General features: G+C 40.3%; 1 protein-coding gene across 1 annotated transcript; it reads right to left on the reverse strand.

The window, feature by feature from the left end:
- Nucleotides 1-813: 813 nt before the first annotated feature.
- LOC310943183 (SLAIN motif-containing protein 1-like) lies at nt 814-16,245 on the reverse strand (the record flags this gene model as incomplete). The annotated part of the gene is given in 11 exon segments (XM_083908709.1): nt 814-889; nt 1,889-2,201; nt 3,358-3,507; nt 4,857-4,868; nt 5,000-5,449; nt 7,148-7,300; nt 8,909-9,025; nt 9,160-9,165; nt 9,168-9,329; nt 13,293-13,453; nt 15,800-16,245. Coding segments are annotated over 11 exon segments (2,046 nt in total).
- Between the last annotated feature and the right edge of the window lie 958 nt (nt 16,246-17,203).

Raw genomic sequence — 17,203 nt, forward strand, 5'->3', positions numbered from 1 at the left:
TTTCATTTATTAAAATCTTTCACTCACTCAGTCCAACACAGTTACAGAAGGGTGTTTGAAATGTCATTTAGAAATATAGGTCAAATATTGGAAACAAAAGGTCAACTGTGTGAAATGTAAAACATTAGTGCAAACATTAGTGGTGACAAGAAAAACATCAGTGAATTTGTTAAGTGCAACAATAACAACAACCGCTTTTAAAGTGTGAGACAATCGTGTAAACACATTCAGACACATTCAAAAAAATGCACTTTTTCTCATCAATATAGATTATTATATCTGTGCACACTTAATATGTAACTTTGTACACGAATACATACTTTAATATTTCGATTTTTAAAAAAGAAAGAAAGAAATTACACCAAGTGTGCCCAAAGTAAAAGGGACTGAAAACATTTTAGCAGCATCGTTGGCTCTCGTCGCCACAGGGAAAACACCTGATATATAAATAAATAAATAAATAAATAAATACAAATTGGCAGCCCTCTTCAGTAAATACTGGGAACCTACGGCCAGTGTTTTATTGCACAAGAGCAACAGGAAACGTCTCCCACTTGGCACAGAACAAACTCCGTCAACAGCTCCAGAAAAACTCTGCATAGAATCAAAGGATGTGTTCGTGTGGCGACAGCAAACTCGTCTATGCAGGATCTCTGATCTAAGGTCATCTTAGAACAGTTTTTTCTTTTTTTTTTACTTTTTGGTCAAACCCATTGAGTGTAAAAAAATGGAAAACTCGGTATCGGAGGTGTGGCAGGTTTACCCCAGCCAGCGGGGAGACACCGCACCTCCCACTTCCTGTTCGTCCTCTCGTCAGTAGCAGCCGTCTTTCCAGGTGGTGTCACGAAGGGCACTGAGGGTGGACAAGGTCTTTGGAGGCGTCAGTAAACTGAGGAAGAAACAAACAGCAACATGGATCAGGATTAAAACGTATATTAAAACACATATTCAAAATAATCTATTTCTATTACATTGACATGTTTTATATTTGTTCTGTGTTCTATGCAATGTGGGAAAATACACATAAGTGAAATCACTTTTTTAATCTATTTCATAGTGAATATTTATGGAGCTCAAAACATGACATGGGGAAAAAAAACACTGATCTGCAGACACAAAATACTAATTTGTGGCCACAAACTAGGTGGAATGTGCACGAAATACTAATATGTGGACACGAAATACGTAAAATGCGAACTAAATATTAATTTGTGGCCACAACATTTGTAGAATGTGCATGAAATTACTAATTTGAGGCCATGAAATAAGTCAAATGTGCACGAAAAGCACTAATTTGAGGCCAAAAAATAGGTCAAATGTGCACTACTTTTGCATTTGTGACCATGAAATACTAATTTGTGGGCAAAAAATATTAATTGTGGACAAAAAATAGGTAGAATGTACACCAATATAAATTTGTGGCCACAAAATACGTAAAATGTGCATGAAATTACTAATTGGTGGCTATGAAATAAGTCAAATGTGCAGGAAATATTAATTTGTGGCCAAAAAATAGGTCAATTGTGCACATTTAATTTGTGACCATAGAATTCTAATTTGTGGGCACAAAATACTAATTGTGGCCACTAAATAAGTAATATGTGCACGAAATACTAATATGTGGCCACAAAATAGGTAAAGTGTGCACTAAATATTAATCTGTGGCCGCGAAATACATAAATGTGCATGAAATTACTCATTTGCGACCAAAAAATAGGTCATGTGCACAAAATTATAATTTGTGACCACAAAATACCAATTTGTGGGCCCAAAATAAGTAAAATGTGGCCCAAAATACTAATTTACGGCCATGATATTGGTAACACATGCACAAAACATTACTTTGTGGCCATGAAATAGGTGCCCAAAAAAGACAAATACAGTTTACCTTCGTGCTGGTTGGGCAACTTTGCTGCGAGGGCTGGAGCTTGCGATGCCCACAAAGGAGGCGGGCCGAGGAAGGCTGCACCTGCGGGGAGTGTTGGGCGTGGAAGTGAATGTCCCGCCTCCGCCGGCAGGTTTGCTGAGGTGAGGGATCCCACTGTTTGTCCCACTGCTGCTGTTCAGGGACTGGAGGCTGGTGGAGGTGCAGCCCTTGATGGTGGGACTGACGTAGGCCGTGGCCTTCAGCGGCTGTCGTGACAAGGAGGAGAAATTCCCGACACTCTGGACCCTGTTTTGAAGCTGACCTGGGGAGGGAACTGTGGGGGGGGAGGTATGAAGAAACAGCTAGAGTTAGAGAACTGTTCTTTTAACACTTATAAGTCTTTATTAGTCTTTAGTCAGAATAAGACAGCAATTTGATTTTTCCTAATATCACGTAGACACACTAGTCCGACTAAATAAAGTCGTAATCTTTTGAGAATAAAGTCCTTATCTTTCAAGAATAAAGTCGTAATCTTCTAGAATAAAGTCGTAATCTTTTGAGGATAAAGTAATAATATTTTGAGAATAAGTCGTAATCTTTCGCGAATAAAGTTGCTAAATTATGAGAACAATGTCGTAATTTTCCCAGAATAAAATCGTAATCTTCCGAGAATAGTTGTAATAGTACGAGAATAACGTTGTAATCTTCCGAGAATAAAATCGTAATCTTACGAGAATAGTCTTAATATTATGAGAATAAAGTCGTAATCTTTCGTGAATAAAGTCGTAATCCTTCTAGAATAAAGTCGTAATCTTCCGAGAATAAAGTCGTAATATTTTGAAAATAAGTCGTAATCTTTCGCGAATAAAGTTGCAAAATTATGAGAACAATGTCGTAATTTTCCCAGAATAAAATCGTAATCTTCTGAGAATAGTTGTAATAGTATGAGAATAACGTTGTAATCTTCCGAGAATAAAATCGTAATCTTACGAGAATAGTCTTAATATTATGAGAATAAAGTCGTAATCTTTCGTGAATAAAGTCGTAATCCTTCTAGAATAAAATCGTAATCTTCCGAGAATAAAGTCGTAATATTTTGAGAATAAAGTCGCAATCTTCCGAGAATAAAGTCGTAATCTTTCGAGAATAGTCGTAATCTTTCAATGATATTTCGAGAACAAAGTCGTAATCTTTCCAGAATATAGTCGTAATCTTAAAGATTACGACTTTATTCTCAAGAGAATACATCGTTTTTTCCTCTTCAGTTTGGACCAAATATTCGGTTAAACAGATTTGCACGAAAGATACAGCGCCATCTACAGATGCGGAGTCAGACGTACGCGGCTAATAAATCAATTGTACATCCTCCGCATGTTTATTCGGACTGGGCGAATTGTCCACTGCGATTAAAACTGAATAATGTGTCCGATTTAATTTCAGAAAAGTTTGAATTTGAGTCACACAAAGGAGAAAGAAGCGTCGTGGCTTACTGGAGGACTGCAGTCGAGCGAGGCCGCTGGACGAGTCAAAACTCAGGCTGCTGCGAAGCAAACAAGGCGAAGCACTGGAGAGGGTTGGACTGGGCACACTGGGCATGCTGGGAGTTCGGACCAGGTTAGGCATGCTCCTCCTCAGCTTATCTAACACAGACAGACACAACAACACAACTTAATTAAAGAAGAAGAAGAAGAAGAAGAGGAGACACACAAAGCTCTGCACTCTTAACGCTAATCCCATCAAACTCTCGCCGTCGCCTCCAGCCTGAGAGCTTTAAGCTCAGTCGTACAAGAGGTTTAGACAGAGTTATTATTAAGTGTGTGGTCAGTGTGTGGCGTCGACGTACTGCTCAGTCAAGATGGAGTTAATCTGCGGACACAAAATACTCGTTTGTGGACACGAAATACGTAAAATGTGAACCCTAATATTAATTTGTGGTCATGAAATATGTAAAATGTGGAGGAGATTACTAATTTGTTACAAAAGTTGCTATGCAATGAGTAAAACGTGCACGGAATACTAATATGTGGCCACGAAATAAGTAAAATATGCACAAAATACTAAATGTGGCCACGAAATAAGTGAAATGTGCACAAAATACTAATATGTGGCCGTGAAATATTAATTGTGGCCGTGAAATAAGTAAAATGTGCACAAAATACTAATATGTGGCCGCGAAATACTAATTGTGGCCACGAAATAAGTAAAATGTGCACGAAATACTAATATGTGGCTGCAAAATACTAATTGTAGCCACGAAATAAGTAAAATGTGCACGAAATACTAAATGCGGCCACGAAATAAGTGAAATGTGCACAAAATACTAATATGTGGCCGCGAAATACTAATTGTGGCCACGAAATAAAGTGAAATGTGCATGAAATACTAATATGTGGCTGCGAAATACTAATTGTGGCCACGAAATAAGTAAAATGTGCACGAAATACTAATATGTGGCCGCGAAATACTAATTGTGGCCACAAAATAAGTAAAATGTGCACGAAATACTAATATGTGGCCGCGAAATACTAATTGTGGCCACGAAATAAAGTGAAATGTGCATGAAATACTAATATGTGGCTGCGAAATACTAATTGTGGCCACGAAATAAGTAAAATGTGCACGAAATACTAATATGTGGCCGCGAAATACTAATTGTGGCCACAAAATAAGTAAAATGTGCATGAAAAACTAATATGTAGCCACGAAAAAAGTGAAATGTGCACAAAATACTAATTGTGGCCAAAAAATAAGTAAAATGTGCACAAAATACTAATATCTGGCCACAAAATACTAATTGTGGCTACAAAATAAGTGAAACGTGCATGAAATACTAATATGTGGCCACGAAATAAGTGAAATGTGCATGAAATACTAATATGTGGCCGCGAAATACTAATTTGTGGCAACGAAATAGGTAAAGTGTGCACTAAATATTAAGTATTATGGCGTTTGAGGAGTTAAATAGTAGCAGAAAATAACGTCAACTTACTCTCAAATTCGGCTAAACAGGACGCAGACACACAGAAAAAAAATGACACATACACAACATAGAAAAACAAGATAATCTCATTAGTTCTGGTCAGAGTAAAAGGTTTACTTCAGTCGTCTTCATGGGGGATAGAAGAGATTTACCTGATCCTGGTCTGAAGCCCTGTGGCTCGGATGCGCAGAGGCTGCCCAGACCCAGACCCAGACCCAGTCCTAGACCCAGACCCAGACCCAGAGGCTGGGTTTGGGACAGAGGTTGAAAGGCGAAGCCAACAGAAGGGTGTGGGGGGGTGGAGGGAGTGGAAGGAGGCGTGCACAGGGAGCTTGTGCTTCTTCGCCAGTCTCTGACGCTGGAGAAGGTGTGCGAGTGCGGCAGGCGGGTGAGGCGCGGCTGCGGCGGCGGCAGGAGGCCGTAGTCTTCGTCGTCGTCCTCCTCCTCCTCCTCCTCCTCCTCCTCCTCCTCCTCCTCCTCGTCTTCCTCCTCCAGGTCGGGGCCGGCGCTGAGCTGGCTGAGCTGGAAGCTGAAGCTCTGGCTGCGGCGGTTGGCGAGCAGCGACGCCGACGACGTCGTGCTGGCGTAGTCCTGCCTTAGACCTGCGGTCGGGGGAGATGTGAGGGCGAGCGGGCAAAACGCACACAACGCAGACACACACACAGACACACACAGACACACAATCGTCACCTCCTCGGGTTAATGAAGCTGAAGTAGCGATGAGCTCTGAGATCTGGGGTCACGTGTTAAAATATTAGAGGAGGAGGATAAAACGGACAAAGTCAGAGGAAGCGAAGAGGCAGAAAATACAGAATAATGTCAAATCAGTTTCTTCATTTCAGCCAGATTTGCAGATTAAATCATGTTTGAAAGCTGCTCACTGAACTTTAATCCTTATTTATAGTTGGTGAAAAATGTGTCTGTGATTTTTGTGGTTATTTTTCTGCTCAAAAATACACTTTCATTCCTCAAACAGATTTTAAATGGGAAGAAAACCGCTAAAAACTGCTCCTATTTCACTCTTAAAGTTGTAATATGAGAATAAAGTTGTCATCTTTTGAGAATTAAGTCATAACATAAGTCGTAATATTTTTAGAATAGTCGCAATATTTTGAAAATAAAGTCGCAATATTATGAGAATATTCATAATATTTCCAGAATAAAGTCGTAATCTTTCGAGAATAAAGTCGGGAACATTTTGAGAATAAAGTCGTAATCTTTCGAGAATAAATTTGTAATATTTTGAGTATAAAGTCGTAATCTTTCGAGAATAAAGTCGTAATATTTTGAGTATAAAGTCGTAATCTTTCCAGAATTAAATCGTAACATTATGAAAATTAAGTCGTAACATTGAGAATAAAGTCATAATATTTCAAGTATAAAGTCGTAATCTTTCGAGAATAAAGTCCTAACATTTCGAGAATAAAGTCGGAACATTTTGAGAATAAAGTCGTAATCTTTCGAGAATAAAGTCGTAACATTTTGAGAATAAAGTCGTAATCTTTCGAGAATAAATTTGTAATCTTTCGAGAATAAAGTCGTAATATTTTGAGTATAAAGTCGTAATCTTTCCAGAATTAAGTCGTAACATTATGAAAATTAAGTCGTAACATTGAGAATAAAGTCATAATATTTCAAGTATAAAGTCGTAATCTTTCGAGACTAAATTCGTAATCTTTCGAGAATAAAGTCGTAATATTTTGAGTATAAAGTCGTAATCTTTCGAGAATTAAGTCGTAACATTATGAAAATTAAGTCGTAACATTGAGAATAAAGTCATAATATTTCAAGTATAAAGTCATAATCTTTCGAGAATAAAGTCGTAATCTTTCTAGAATAAAGTCGTAATATGAGCATAAAGTCGTAATCTTTCGAGAATAAAGTCGTAATATGAGGATAAAGTCGTAATATGAGCATAAAGTCGTAATCTTTCGAGAATAAAGTCGTAATATGAGGATAAAGTCGTAATCTTTCGAGAATAAAGTCGTAATATGAGGATAAAGTCGTAACATCATCTATTACCAGATCTACATTTATCTGTGAAGAAAAACCTGATCAAATAAAGTAAAAGAAGTCACTACTACGTCACGTAGTGTGATGCAGTACCCTACTTTCACCACATGCTCCTGTCGCTCTGTAACCACAGGCCTAAAATAAACAACACCACAATGTGCAGTTTTAATTATACACCAACTCTCTGAGTAAAAGCAGCTCTGAAGGCAAAAACACCGTCATTAAACGAGCGGAGTGTCGACCTGAAGAGCTTCTCCTGCCTATAAATAATAATAATAATAACTCACTCTCCTCCTGCAGCCGCGCCATGACCTGGACGTCGGTGAGGTCGTGCAGTTTGTATCCCAGAGCGATGGAGTCGTCGTCCTGCACGTCTGACGCACCGAGGTCGCTGTCCATGGACGACTGAGGGCTGAGGGCCGAGAGCCTCAGGCTTCGGCCTTCATCAGGAAAATAAAAACGAGATTAACGTCAGTTTATCCTTCATCGACCACGACGACTGCTCCTTGATCTCGTTTCACCGTCTCACAGTGATGCTGCTGCTGAGCGTAAGTGTCCTCAGATGATGAGGATGATGAGAGAACATTACACCAGTTTATTCTGTCTCTGGGTTTAATTTAAATGTTAGAAATCATCCTTAAACCACTTGTCAATCTAGACTGTTTTTAAACCATAAAAAGGGACGGAAAACGTCCTGTAATTAGTGCTTTTGCCCATTTTTCCAGAATAGCTTTCAATATCTGGCAGTGATTGACAGTTTACTGCATGTTGAAATGGCGAGATATGAGAATAAAGTCGTAATCTTTTCTAGAATAAAGTTGTAATATTATGAGGAAAAAGTCGTAATCTTTCGAGAATAAAGTTGTAATATTATGAGAATAATCTCGTACTCTTCAGAGAATAAAGTCGTAATCTTTTCTAGAATAAAGCTGCAATATTATGAGAAAAAAAGTCGTAATCCTTCGAGAATAAAGTCGTAATATGAGAAAAAATCTGTAATATGAGAAAAAAAGTCGTAATCCTTTCTAGAATAAGGTTGTAATATTATTAAAATAAAGTCGTAATCTTTCGAGAACAAAGTTGTTGAAATATGAGAATAAAGTCGTAATCTTTCGAGAATAAAGTCATAATCTTTTCTAGAATAAAGCTGCAATATTATGAGAAAAAAGTCGTAATCTTTCGAGAATAAAGTCGTAATATGAGAAAAAATCTGTAATATGAGAATAAAGTCGTAATCTTTCGAGAACAAAGTTGTTGAAATATGAGAATAAAGTCGGAATCTTTTCTAGAATAAAGTTGTAATATTATGAGAATAATCTCGTACTCTTCAGAGAATAAAGTCGTAATCTTTTCTAGAATAAAGTTGTAATATTATGAGAATAAAGTCCTAAACTTTTGTAGAATAAAGTTGTAAGATTATGAGAATAAAGTCGTAATCTTTTCTAGAATAAAGTTGTAACATTATGAGAATAAAGTCGTAATCCTTCGAGAATAAAGTCGTAATCTTTCGAGAATTACCGTAATAACCACACGTTTACTTTGACGTACAACTTCTCAGCTTTCAGAAACCACTCTAATTTTTTCAATAGCACAAACCGCCGTGTAATTACGGTAACGCAGAGTGTGCAAATGTTTGCGATGCACTCAGTGTTAAAGGGTTAAGATTTTATTTGTCATGCTGTTTCTTTAATCCACTAAAGGATGGATTATGCATTTCCTCATATGTGGGTTACAATCTGAAGAACAACAAACTTTCTGCTGCTTTAAGCAAAAAAAGACACATGTCCTCATTATGTTCCCCTGCAGCTTTGCCCTGCGCTGCTTCTGGAACACAACAGTCATTTTTCCATCGCTAATAATTCAAGTCGATGTGTCACATGATCGCCGCTCAAGGCCTGGAAGCCTCTTTTTGGGATGTGTACCATTTCAAGTGTGTTCATGCATATGTTGTCTGAGTGCATTACGGAGACCTGAGAGACCTGGAAAACCTGGAATTCAGAAGTTTTTAACATGGAGAAGCAGGCGCAGAAAGCAGCGGTGACTCTTACTTCTGCGGAGTGGATGAGGGACGAAGGTGGGAGTCCTGTCGCCTACAGAGGACAAGTCCTTACCCACGGGACTCAGCGTCCGATGGAGGACGTGGAGCGGGGAGGAGAAGGACGGAGCTGAGGAAGGGAGGGAAGTTCAAGAGGAGGGTTTGAAGCACAACTACCGACAATGAAACACGACAAATATTAAGTATTATTTAACGTTTTATACCAGTGAGAGCAGAAAGACCCGAGTGCGACGCCGGAGACACGCGCGCCGTCGTCTGGTTAACGCGTCTCTCCGACGGCTGCGGAGTGGAACAGTAGGGGGCGCTGATGGGAGACACTCCTGCGACTCGACGGCTGGGACCGGGGGAGGAGGAGGAGGAGCAGGAGGAGGAGGTGGGGGAGGGGCTTGTCAGGGAGCTACGCCACCTGGAGACTGAGGATGGAGAGCGAGAGGGAGCAGAGATTAACAACAAGAGTTGACATCGTTTGTTAAAAGTAGACCAGAAAAACTATTTACAAGAGTCTGAATAACACAATCGTCATTTAGTTTACAATAAGACAAATATTCACTTATTCTGCATTAAATGAGCAGCATTGATTGATTATAAAAGGGCTGAAACCGACAATTATCTCAACCAAATGTTCTCAAACGTCTCATTTTGTCCACACACCGAAATGATTCCGTTGTAATGATTTCTTTGTTATTGTGGAGCAAAGAAACCAGTAAATATTCACGTTTTAAGAAGCCGTAACATCTGAATATCAATCAATTTCAGACAATTTCACCCATGAGCATGGAGACTAGTGGAGTACCGGAATCTTACCCACAACCTTCCAGTTAAAGGTGCAAAAAATCAAAAGCAACTGGCCATAAAATCCTCCTAATATGTCACAGAGACTCAGGAATAATGTTCATATAACAAACTGAACTCACCAACAACAACAGTACAGGCAAAATATTTGCATTAAAAAAAATATTTTGCAGACTGCAAATCATGTTTATGTTTTGAAATCATGTTTTGGCGTCATGTGGCGCCACCTACCGCCATCTACCAATCATTGCAGTCAGTAGAGTCTCAGCTGCCGAGCAACCACGGGTTGCCAGTTACGTCAGAAAACGTAACCTAAAAGACCTCGGTGTTTTGAATTTGAATGTAGTAACTGTTTTTGGCCACATTCTTACATATGGCACCTTTAAAAAAAGACAACTCCCTTTACCACTGAGCTACAGACAAAAGACAAAAGCCACACACACACACACACACAGTGTCCTGAACAAAGGACAATTACCTCATCATCAGTGTCTGTCACTGACTGCTCCATTTGTCGGCTCCACATGTGCTCAGCACCAAACACAAAGCCACATTCAGAACCACACACACACACTTTCTATTCACAGAGGAACATACAGGTGATACCTCGGCTACAAACACGAGTAAAAATGTGTATGTGTGTGTTTCTAAACAACCCAAACACACACAGGACACACCACCAGCCTTCAAATGCACCATCTGAAGGCCCTTGAACGGAGACACAGCTCATATGAATACAAGCCACTTAGCTAAGAAGCAGCGGGTGCAACCCTTTCATGTAAACTGTTTCCAAGGCAACCGCTCGCTCTCTCTTCCACTTCCACTGTACTCAACCTCAAGGCAGGAGACAGCAGGCGGAGAGCAGGTGGGAGGATTCCTCTGCAGCCTTAACTGTTGCACAGGCTCTGGCAACCGCCGACCAACTTCAGAGCACAGAGGCAGAAAGACGGCAAAACAGACACCAGCAAACAAGAAAGCAGATACCAGCAAACAAGAAACCAGCAAACATACCAGCAAAGAAGAAACCAGCAAAGCCGGTACCAGCAAAACAGATGCCACCAAAACAGAAACCAGTAAACAAGAAACCAGCAACCATGTACCAGCAAACAATAAACTAGGAAGCATATACCAGTAAACAAGAAACTAGTAAGCAGATACCAGCAAACGAGAAACTAGGAAGCAGATACCAGCAAACAAGAAACTAGGAAGCAGATACCAGCAAACAGATAACAGCAAACAATGAACTAGCAAGCAGATACCAGTAAACAAGAAACTAGCAAGCAGATACCAGCAAACGAAAAACTAGGAAGCAGATACCAGCAAACAAGAAACTAGGAAGCAGATACCAGTAAACAAGAAACTAGCAAGCAGATACCAGTAAACAAGAAACTAGCAAGCAGATACCAGTACATGTCAGCAAACAAGAAACTAGCAAACAGATACCAGTAAACAGATGCCAGCAAACAAGAAAATAGTAAGCAGATACCAGTAAACAGATACCAGCAAACAAGAAACTGGGAAGCAGATACCAGTAAACAAGAAACTAGCAAGCAGATACCAGTAAACCCGATACCAGCAAACAAGAAACTAGAAAGCAGATACCAAACAAGAAACTACCAAGCAGATACCAGTAAACAAGAAACTAGAAAGCAGATACCAGTAAACAAGAAACTTGGAAGCATATACCAGTAAACAAGAAACTAGCAAGCAGATACCAGTAAACCCGATACCAGCAAACAAGAAACTAGAAAGCAGATACCAGTAAACAAGAAACTAGGAAGCAGATACCAGCAAACAAGAAACTAGCAAGCAGATACAGTAAACAAGAAACTAGGAAGCATATACAAGAAACCAGCAAATAGATACCAGTAAACAAGGAACTAGTAAGCAGATACCTGCAAACAAGAAACTAGCAAATAGATACCAGCGGACACGAGACCAGCAAACATGTACCATGAAACATGTACCATCAAACCGATACAAGCAAACATACGTATGTACGAGCAAGTGAATACAGCAAACATGTTCCACCAAACACAGGAGGTACCAGCAATAGCAGCTAGTAATTAGATGCATTTGAAATGTCAAAAGCTTTATTGTGCCAATGGATGCACAAAATTATGGGCTAAATATCGTCTTTAACACACCAAGAGCGTCTGATACGACTCTCACTGAAGTTGCACAATAAAGATATTTTATATCCACATCTGCTGCGACATGAATATTATGTTAAATTCACAACAGAAGGGACTCGGATGTGTGATCATGGAGGTTTTCTATGATCGGAAACACATTAACGAGCATCGTTTAAGTTACTCAACAAAGCTCACGGGGGAAAAAGCACAAGGACGTATTTGATGAGTGAGTCTCAAAGTGTGGGAAGACAGAGTCTGACACCAGCTCCTCTGATTATTCCTGGGTGTTAAAGCTTCCCACTCTGATAAAGAACCGTGGGAGCCGTCGCACACACACATTAACAAAGAGCCTCGCTTAAAAACCCTGGATCTGCTCTTTTCTTGGTGTACTGTCAAGTAACCATGGCAACGCTGGATTACAAGCCAAGAGACACCAGTTTACCAGTTCCCTCTCATCAGTTTATGGAGACGTAGACACTTTTCCTGCTTCACTTCATCAAATCTGTCTCCTCATGGCAGCCGTGCACAGTGCAGCAGGTCAGCTGACCTGAGCCTGATCTGCTTAAAGCTGTGAGACGGTGGACAGATTATAATCTGAGAGTCTACCGTCCTGCTCGTCCTCATTAAGGCACAGTGTTGTGATGAAGGTGTTTCGGCTCAGACCTGATGAAACTTCACTCTTTGTTCTAATCAGCAGACTAGATCGTCCAAAGGATCCAGTCGACAAATCACAAACTCTAGGACATAAATATTGGGTTTAATCCAAGGTTTTTAAGGTTGCGCTTTAGCGTGTTCTGGTTCTTCCTCAGAGCTTCCCGACAGTCAGGAGTTGACAATTCTGCTCAGATAATGTACAACATAAAGCAAGAAATACATGATAAGTGTCATATAATCTGGGGCGAAATTAAGTTAAATTTCCAAAATTTAATTTTTCCAAAAATCCATAAAAAAAAAACATAAATTATTTGATTAAGATGAAAATGTGTGAGCGTTGCGGCCAAAAAACCTTTTTGTTTTTAGTTAAATTGCGATTACGGTACGATTTGCGATGATATTGGAGGCTAATTTTTTTTACATAATGGTTCTCATTTTAAAAATAAACAACTGATATGTAGGTCAGGACAATATTTCATCTAAATCATGGTATTTAGATGAACACATTTTGGCAGAAAGAATAAATATTCCACTTCGATTTTATTGAAATTTAGATGAATTGGTCAATTCTCACCAGATTTTTAGAAACTCCGACTCTCAGTTTAATCCCAGAACTTTAATTTATAGAGCGCTTTAGGCAGCTATAGCTGGTACAAAGTGCTTAACAATACAATAAATAAAACATGGCGCATAAAACATAGGAGACAAAATAAAAACAATAAAAATATATATATATATATATATATATATATATATATATATATATATATATATTAAAAACAATAAAACTCGTACCTTGTTCCAGTCGCAGGGAGAGCGAGCGTCGCGCCACCTCCACCTCTGACTTGGGACGGTCCAGAACCTGACGGCACCACTGCCGAGGGGTGACGTCGTCATTGTCGTCGTCTTTGTCGTCGTCGTCCGTGATCGCTTTAGTCTTGGATGACGTGTACAACCTGAAAGTTTAGAGACATTAGCGACATCAAATCATGGTTTAAATCAGGCGTCTTATATTCAAATGACTAAAGGGGCAAATGAACTTCTAGACTGGTCAGTGACGAAAAAGGTGGAAAAGGAATTTGTTCCTGTTCACATTATTATTATTTTTTACTCCAACGTTGGGCTCATTTTTGAGGGGGCTAACATGCATAAAAACTCTAACTCGTGCCTAGCCCCAGGGCTCTATAGCGCCCCCAGAAGTCAGGTTAGGATCACACAAAAGTTGTTGTGAGATAAAGTGGTCAAATTTGCATAAAATGCAGAGTTTTTTTTTTTCCTTTTTTCGTTCGTGTCCAAGTCGCACATAGTTGTTCCAATTCGGCCCAAACTTGGTACAGTTGTTGCTCTCGTGATTCCAAACAAATTTCTAATGTACTTCCATTAGCTCCGCCCACCCAGAAGTCGGCCATTTTGGAAAAGTTTTCTTCACTGAAAACGCACAATCGTGTCGTTTCAGCCCCAGTATATGATGTTTCTCCGATGTTGCGCTCATTTTTGAGGGGCTAACAGGCATAAAAAACTCTAACTCGTGCCTAGCCCCAGGGCTTTATAGCGCCCCCAGAAGTCGGGTTAGGATCACACAAAAGTTGTCTGATCGGGACTAAATTTGGTGAGTGTGTTAGGCTTAGTCCAAATTTTCTTGAGGGATTTTTGGCGTGAGATAAAGTGATCAAATTAGCATAAATGCTAATGCTATTTTTTTAGTTTTCTTCTTTCGTGTCCAAGTTTGGACCAAACTTGGAACAGTTGTTGCTCTCGTGATTCCAAACAAATTCCTAATGTACTCCCATTAGCTCCGCCCACCCAGAAGTCGGTCATTTTGGAAAAAACTTTGGTTTTCTTCACTGAAAACACACAATCGTGTCGTTTCAGTCCCAGTATATGATGTTTCCTCTCGGGGGGGAACGTCGTATCTCTGAACACCTCCTCACTATTTTTACGCCATTTTTTTTCTTTTGGGCCTCATCCTCCTCCTCCTCCTCCTCCTCATCCTCCTCCTCATCCTCCTCCTCATCCTTCTGCTGACTCACATAAATCTGTGGCTGGAGCTGAGATGTTGAGTCTCGCAGATGTGAGGAAGAGGAGCCGCAGCGAGCTTCAATATTCTGACAGAACCTCCTCCACATTTCAGTTTACTCCGCAGGCAACATGGAGGCAGCTGAATTATAGATTATAATCTGCACACACAGGCAGCAGGTGAAAGTCTGACCTGACACATAAACACAGTCACTGCTCAAGCATGTCCTGAATAAACCTCAGCAGGTATTTCATAATAGAAAGGAAAATAACAACTTTTTAGTTTATTTTAAAGTTAAAACAGGGTTTTAACCTCTTGACTTTTGCCTTTTTCCCATTTCATTCCACCCCGTGTTGTGTTTTATTGTTGTATTTGCATCTCTTTACTGTTTAAATGTTTATTTTCCTTTACATTGTGAGCTGGTGCTGTACAAACAAAGTGCATTATTATTCTTATAACCTCATTTTGCAGATTTTCACAGCTGCACGGTGGCGTGCGCGGATATTTCGAGGGGCCGGGGAAGAAAAAATGAAAAAGGGCACCTTTTAAAGTGCTGCGTCTCGCTATTTTCAAAGGTCTAACATAAAAACAAAACAAAAGCATAACTTGCGTAGGTATGTATATTTTTGGTTTAATTTGGCCTTCGTTTAAATCCCTGGACACGGAAACCTGCTCTGTCCACAGTATTCCACGGGATTAGCTGGATTATGAAAATCTCAAAACAAGAGATTTGCAGACAGAGAATACACTCGTCTAGTCTTTCTTATTCATTTAGTTCTTCTTTCTGTCACATTAGTCGTCTGTATTCTGTATTTATGTTTGATTGCACAACACGAGAACAAAATGTGAATTTTACAGCTAATATGCTAATACTATTGTGTTTATTTGTTCCGCTCAGACACAACAGACACAAAAAAAAAAAGCCTTGAGCTCTAGCCGGGCATCATGTCCACATTATTGGACTTGAATAATAATAATAATATTAACATCCCAGAATAAATAAACATGTGCCAGATTTCTGCACCTCCTGGATTTGGGTTTGTTTTTCCTGCAGGCTCTCTAACAAGGAAACAGACCATAATAATTCCAGTCACAGACAGGAGGAGTCTGGTGCAGACAAGTGTCTGAGAAGTAACCTCCAGTGTGTGTGTGTGTGTGTGTGTCTTTGTGTCTTTGTGCAGGACAGGTGTGCACACACACACACACACATACATGTAACTGCCATGACTCTAATTAACATATGTTGCAACAACAACAAAAACAAAATAAATGACGTGTTATTTACCAGGTTTCATCAGACTCGTCCGAGCAGCACAGAGAATCCAGGTCCAGAAGCTCCAGCTCATCCAGAACCGACGGCCCGGCTGCGTCCTTCGCCGCCGCCGCCTTCTCCTCCCCCGCAGCGGCGGCGGCGGCTCCATCCCCGGCTGTGTGCGGGTGGAAATAGTCGAAGGGTTCCTCCGGAGGCGACAATGCCCTCAGAGACGCCTGGCACTGCAGGGTGGGCAGCGGGCCGGGCAGCCTGAAGGAGCCGGGCGCATGCGGCTCGGAGCCGGTGCCGGTGCCGGTGCCGTTCGCGCGGTTCCGCAGCTGCTCGTTCTGCCGCTCCAGTTTGCGCACGAGCTCCTGCAGCTTCTTCACCTCGAGCTCCGCGTTGACGCTGTTGCTGTTGCAGTCCAACACCTGCACCACCTCGGTCATGATCGCGGGGCTCAGCACCAGTGCGTCCATGGAAGAATGTGACGCGTGGTGAGCGTGAGCAGCAGCAGCAGCAGAAGCCGCCTCCTCCTCGCCTCCAGGTCTGGTGCAGAAAAGATGAACAGGTGCGGCAAAGACGCTGCGGCGGTGCACGGTGCACGGTGCACGGTTCACGGTTCACCCCCCGGTCTCTCTGTGCGTGTGTGGGGAACAACAGACAAGAAGTGGGTCTACTACGACTGTCTGCACCGTCACTCACTGTGGTGACAGCGTGTGACTCCTCCCCTTTTTCACACTCTTACACACACTGCACTGATTACAGGTAATCACTACACCTGCCTCACTTTACATAAACACACACACACACACACACATACGCACAAACAAAAAATATCGCGATATTTTTTACGCATTTACACCGCAGAATAAACTGTACATTAATGATAATTAATTTTTTAATGACCTCAAGCAGAAAAGAGTTTCCAGACACACCTGGTCTACGTTTATCTGCCGCCATCTCGTGGCCACGCTTGGTTATTGCACCAAATTGAGACCTGTATTTTTTTACAGAAAGGAGAAAATCCACAAAAGAAGCATATAATCACACATTTTTGCTTGAAATAAAAATACAATAAACAAATAATAAATAGTATTAGCATTTTACCTGTCAATGATCTCCTCATTAAGAGCAGGAGTCGGTTTGTTGTTGCACTGGAAAATAACGACAACATTAACACGGGAGAAAAACTCATCTTTTATAATTTTATATCATTACTCAAGTGTAAAAATGTCTAAATTATACAACAAAGCAACAAAAAAACTGAACCACATAGAAAAAGAAACATGAAAACTTTTAATCTGGTCACACGTGTATTATGGACTAAATAAGACGCCGTTAAATTAAGATAATAGTTGTGGTTCTGATGCATTTATTTTGGAGGTTTCAAAAACGTTAAAGTCAGACACTTGATGAATAAAAAAAAAAAGTTTA

Source organism: Microchirus variegatus, assembly GCF_963457635.1.
Source record: "Microchirus variegatus genome assembly, chromosome: 22".
In the NCBI taxonomy this organism is placed as follows: Eukaryota; Metazoa; Chordata; class Actinopteri; order Pleuronectiformes; family Soleidae; genus Microchirus; species Microchirus variegatus.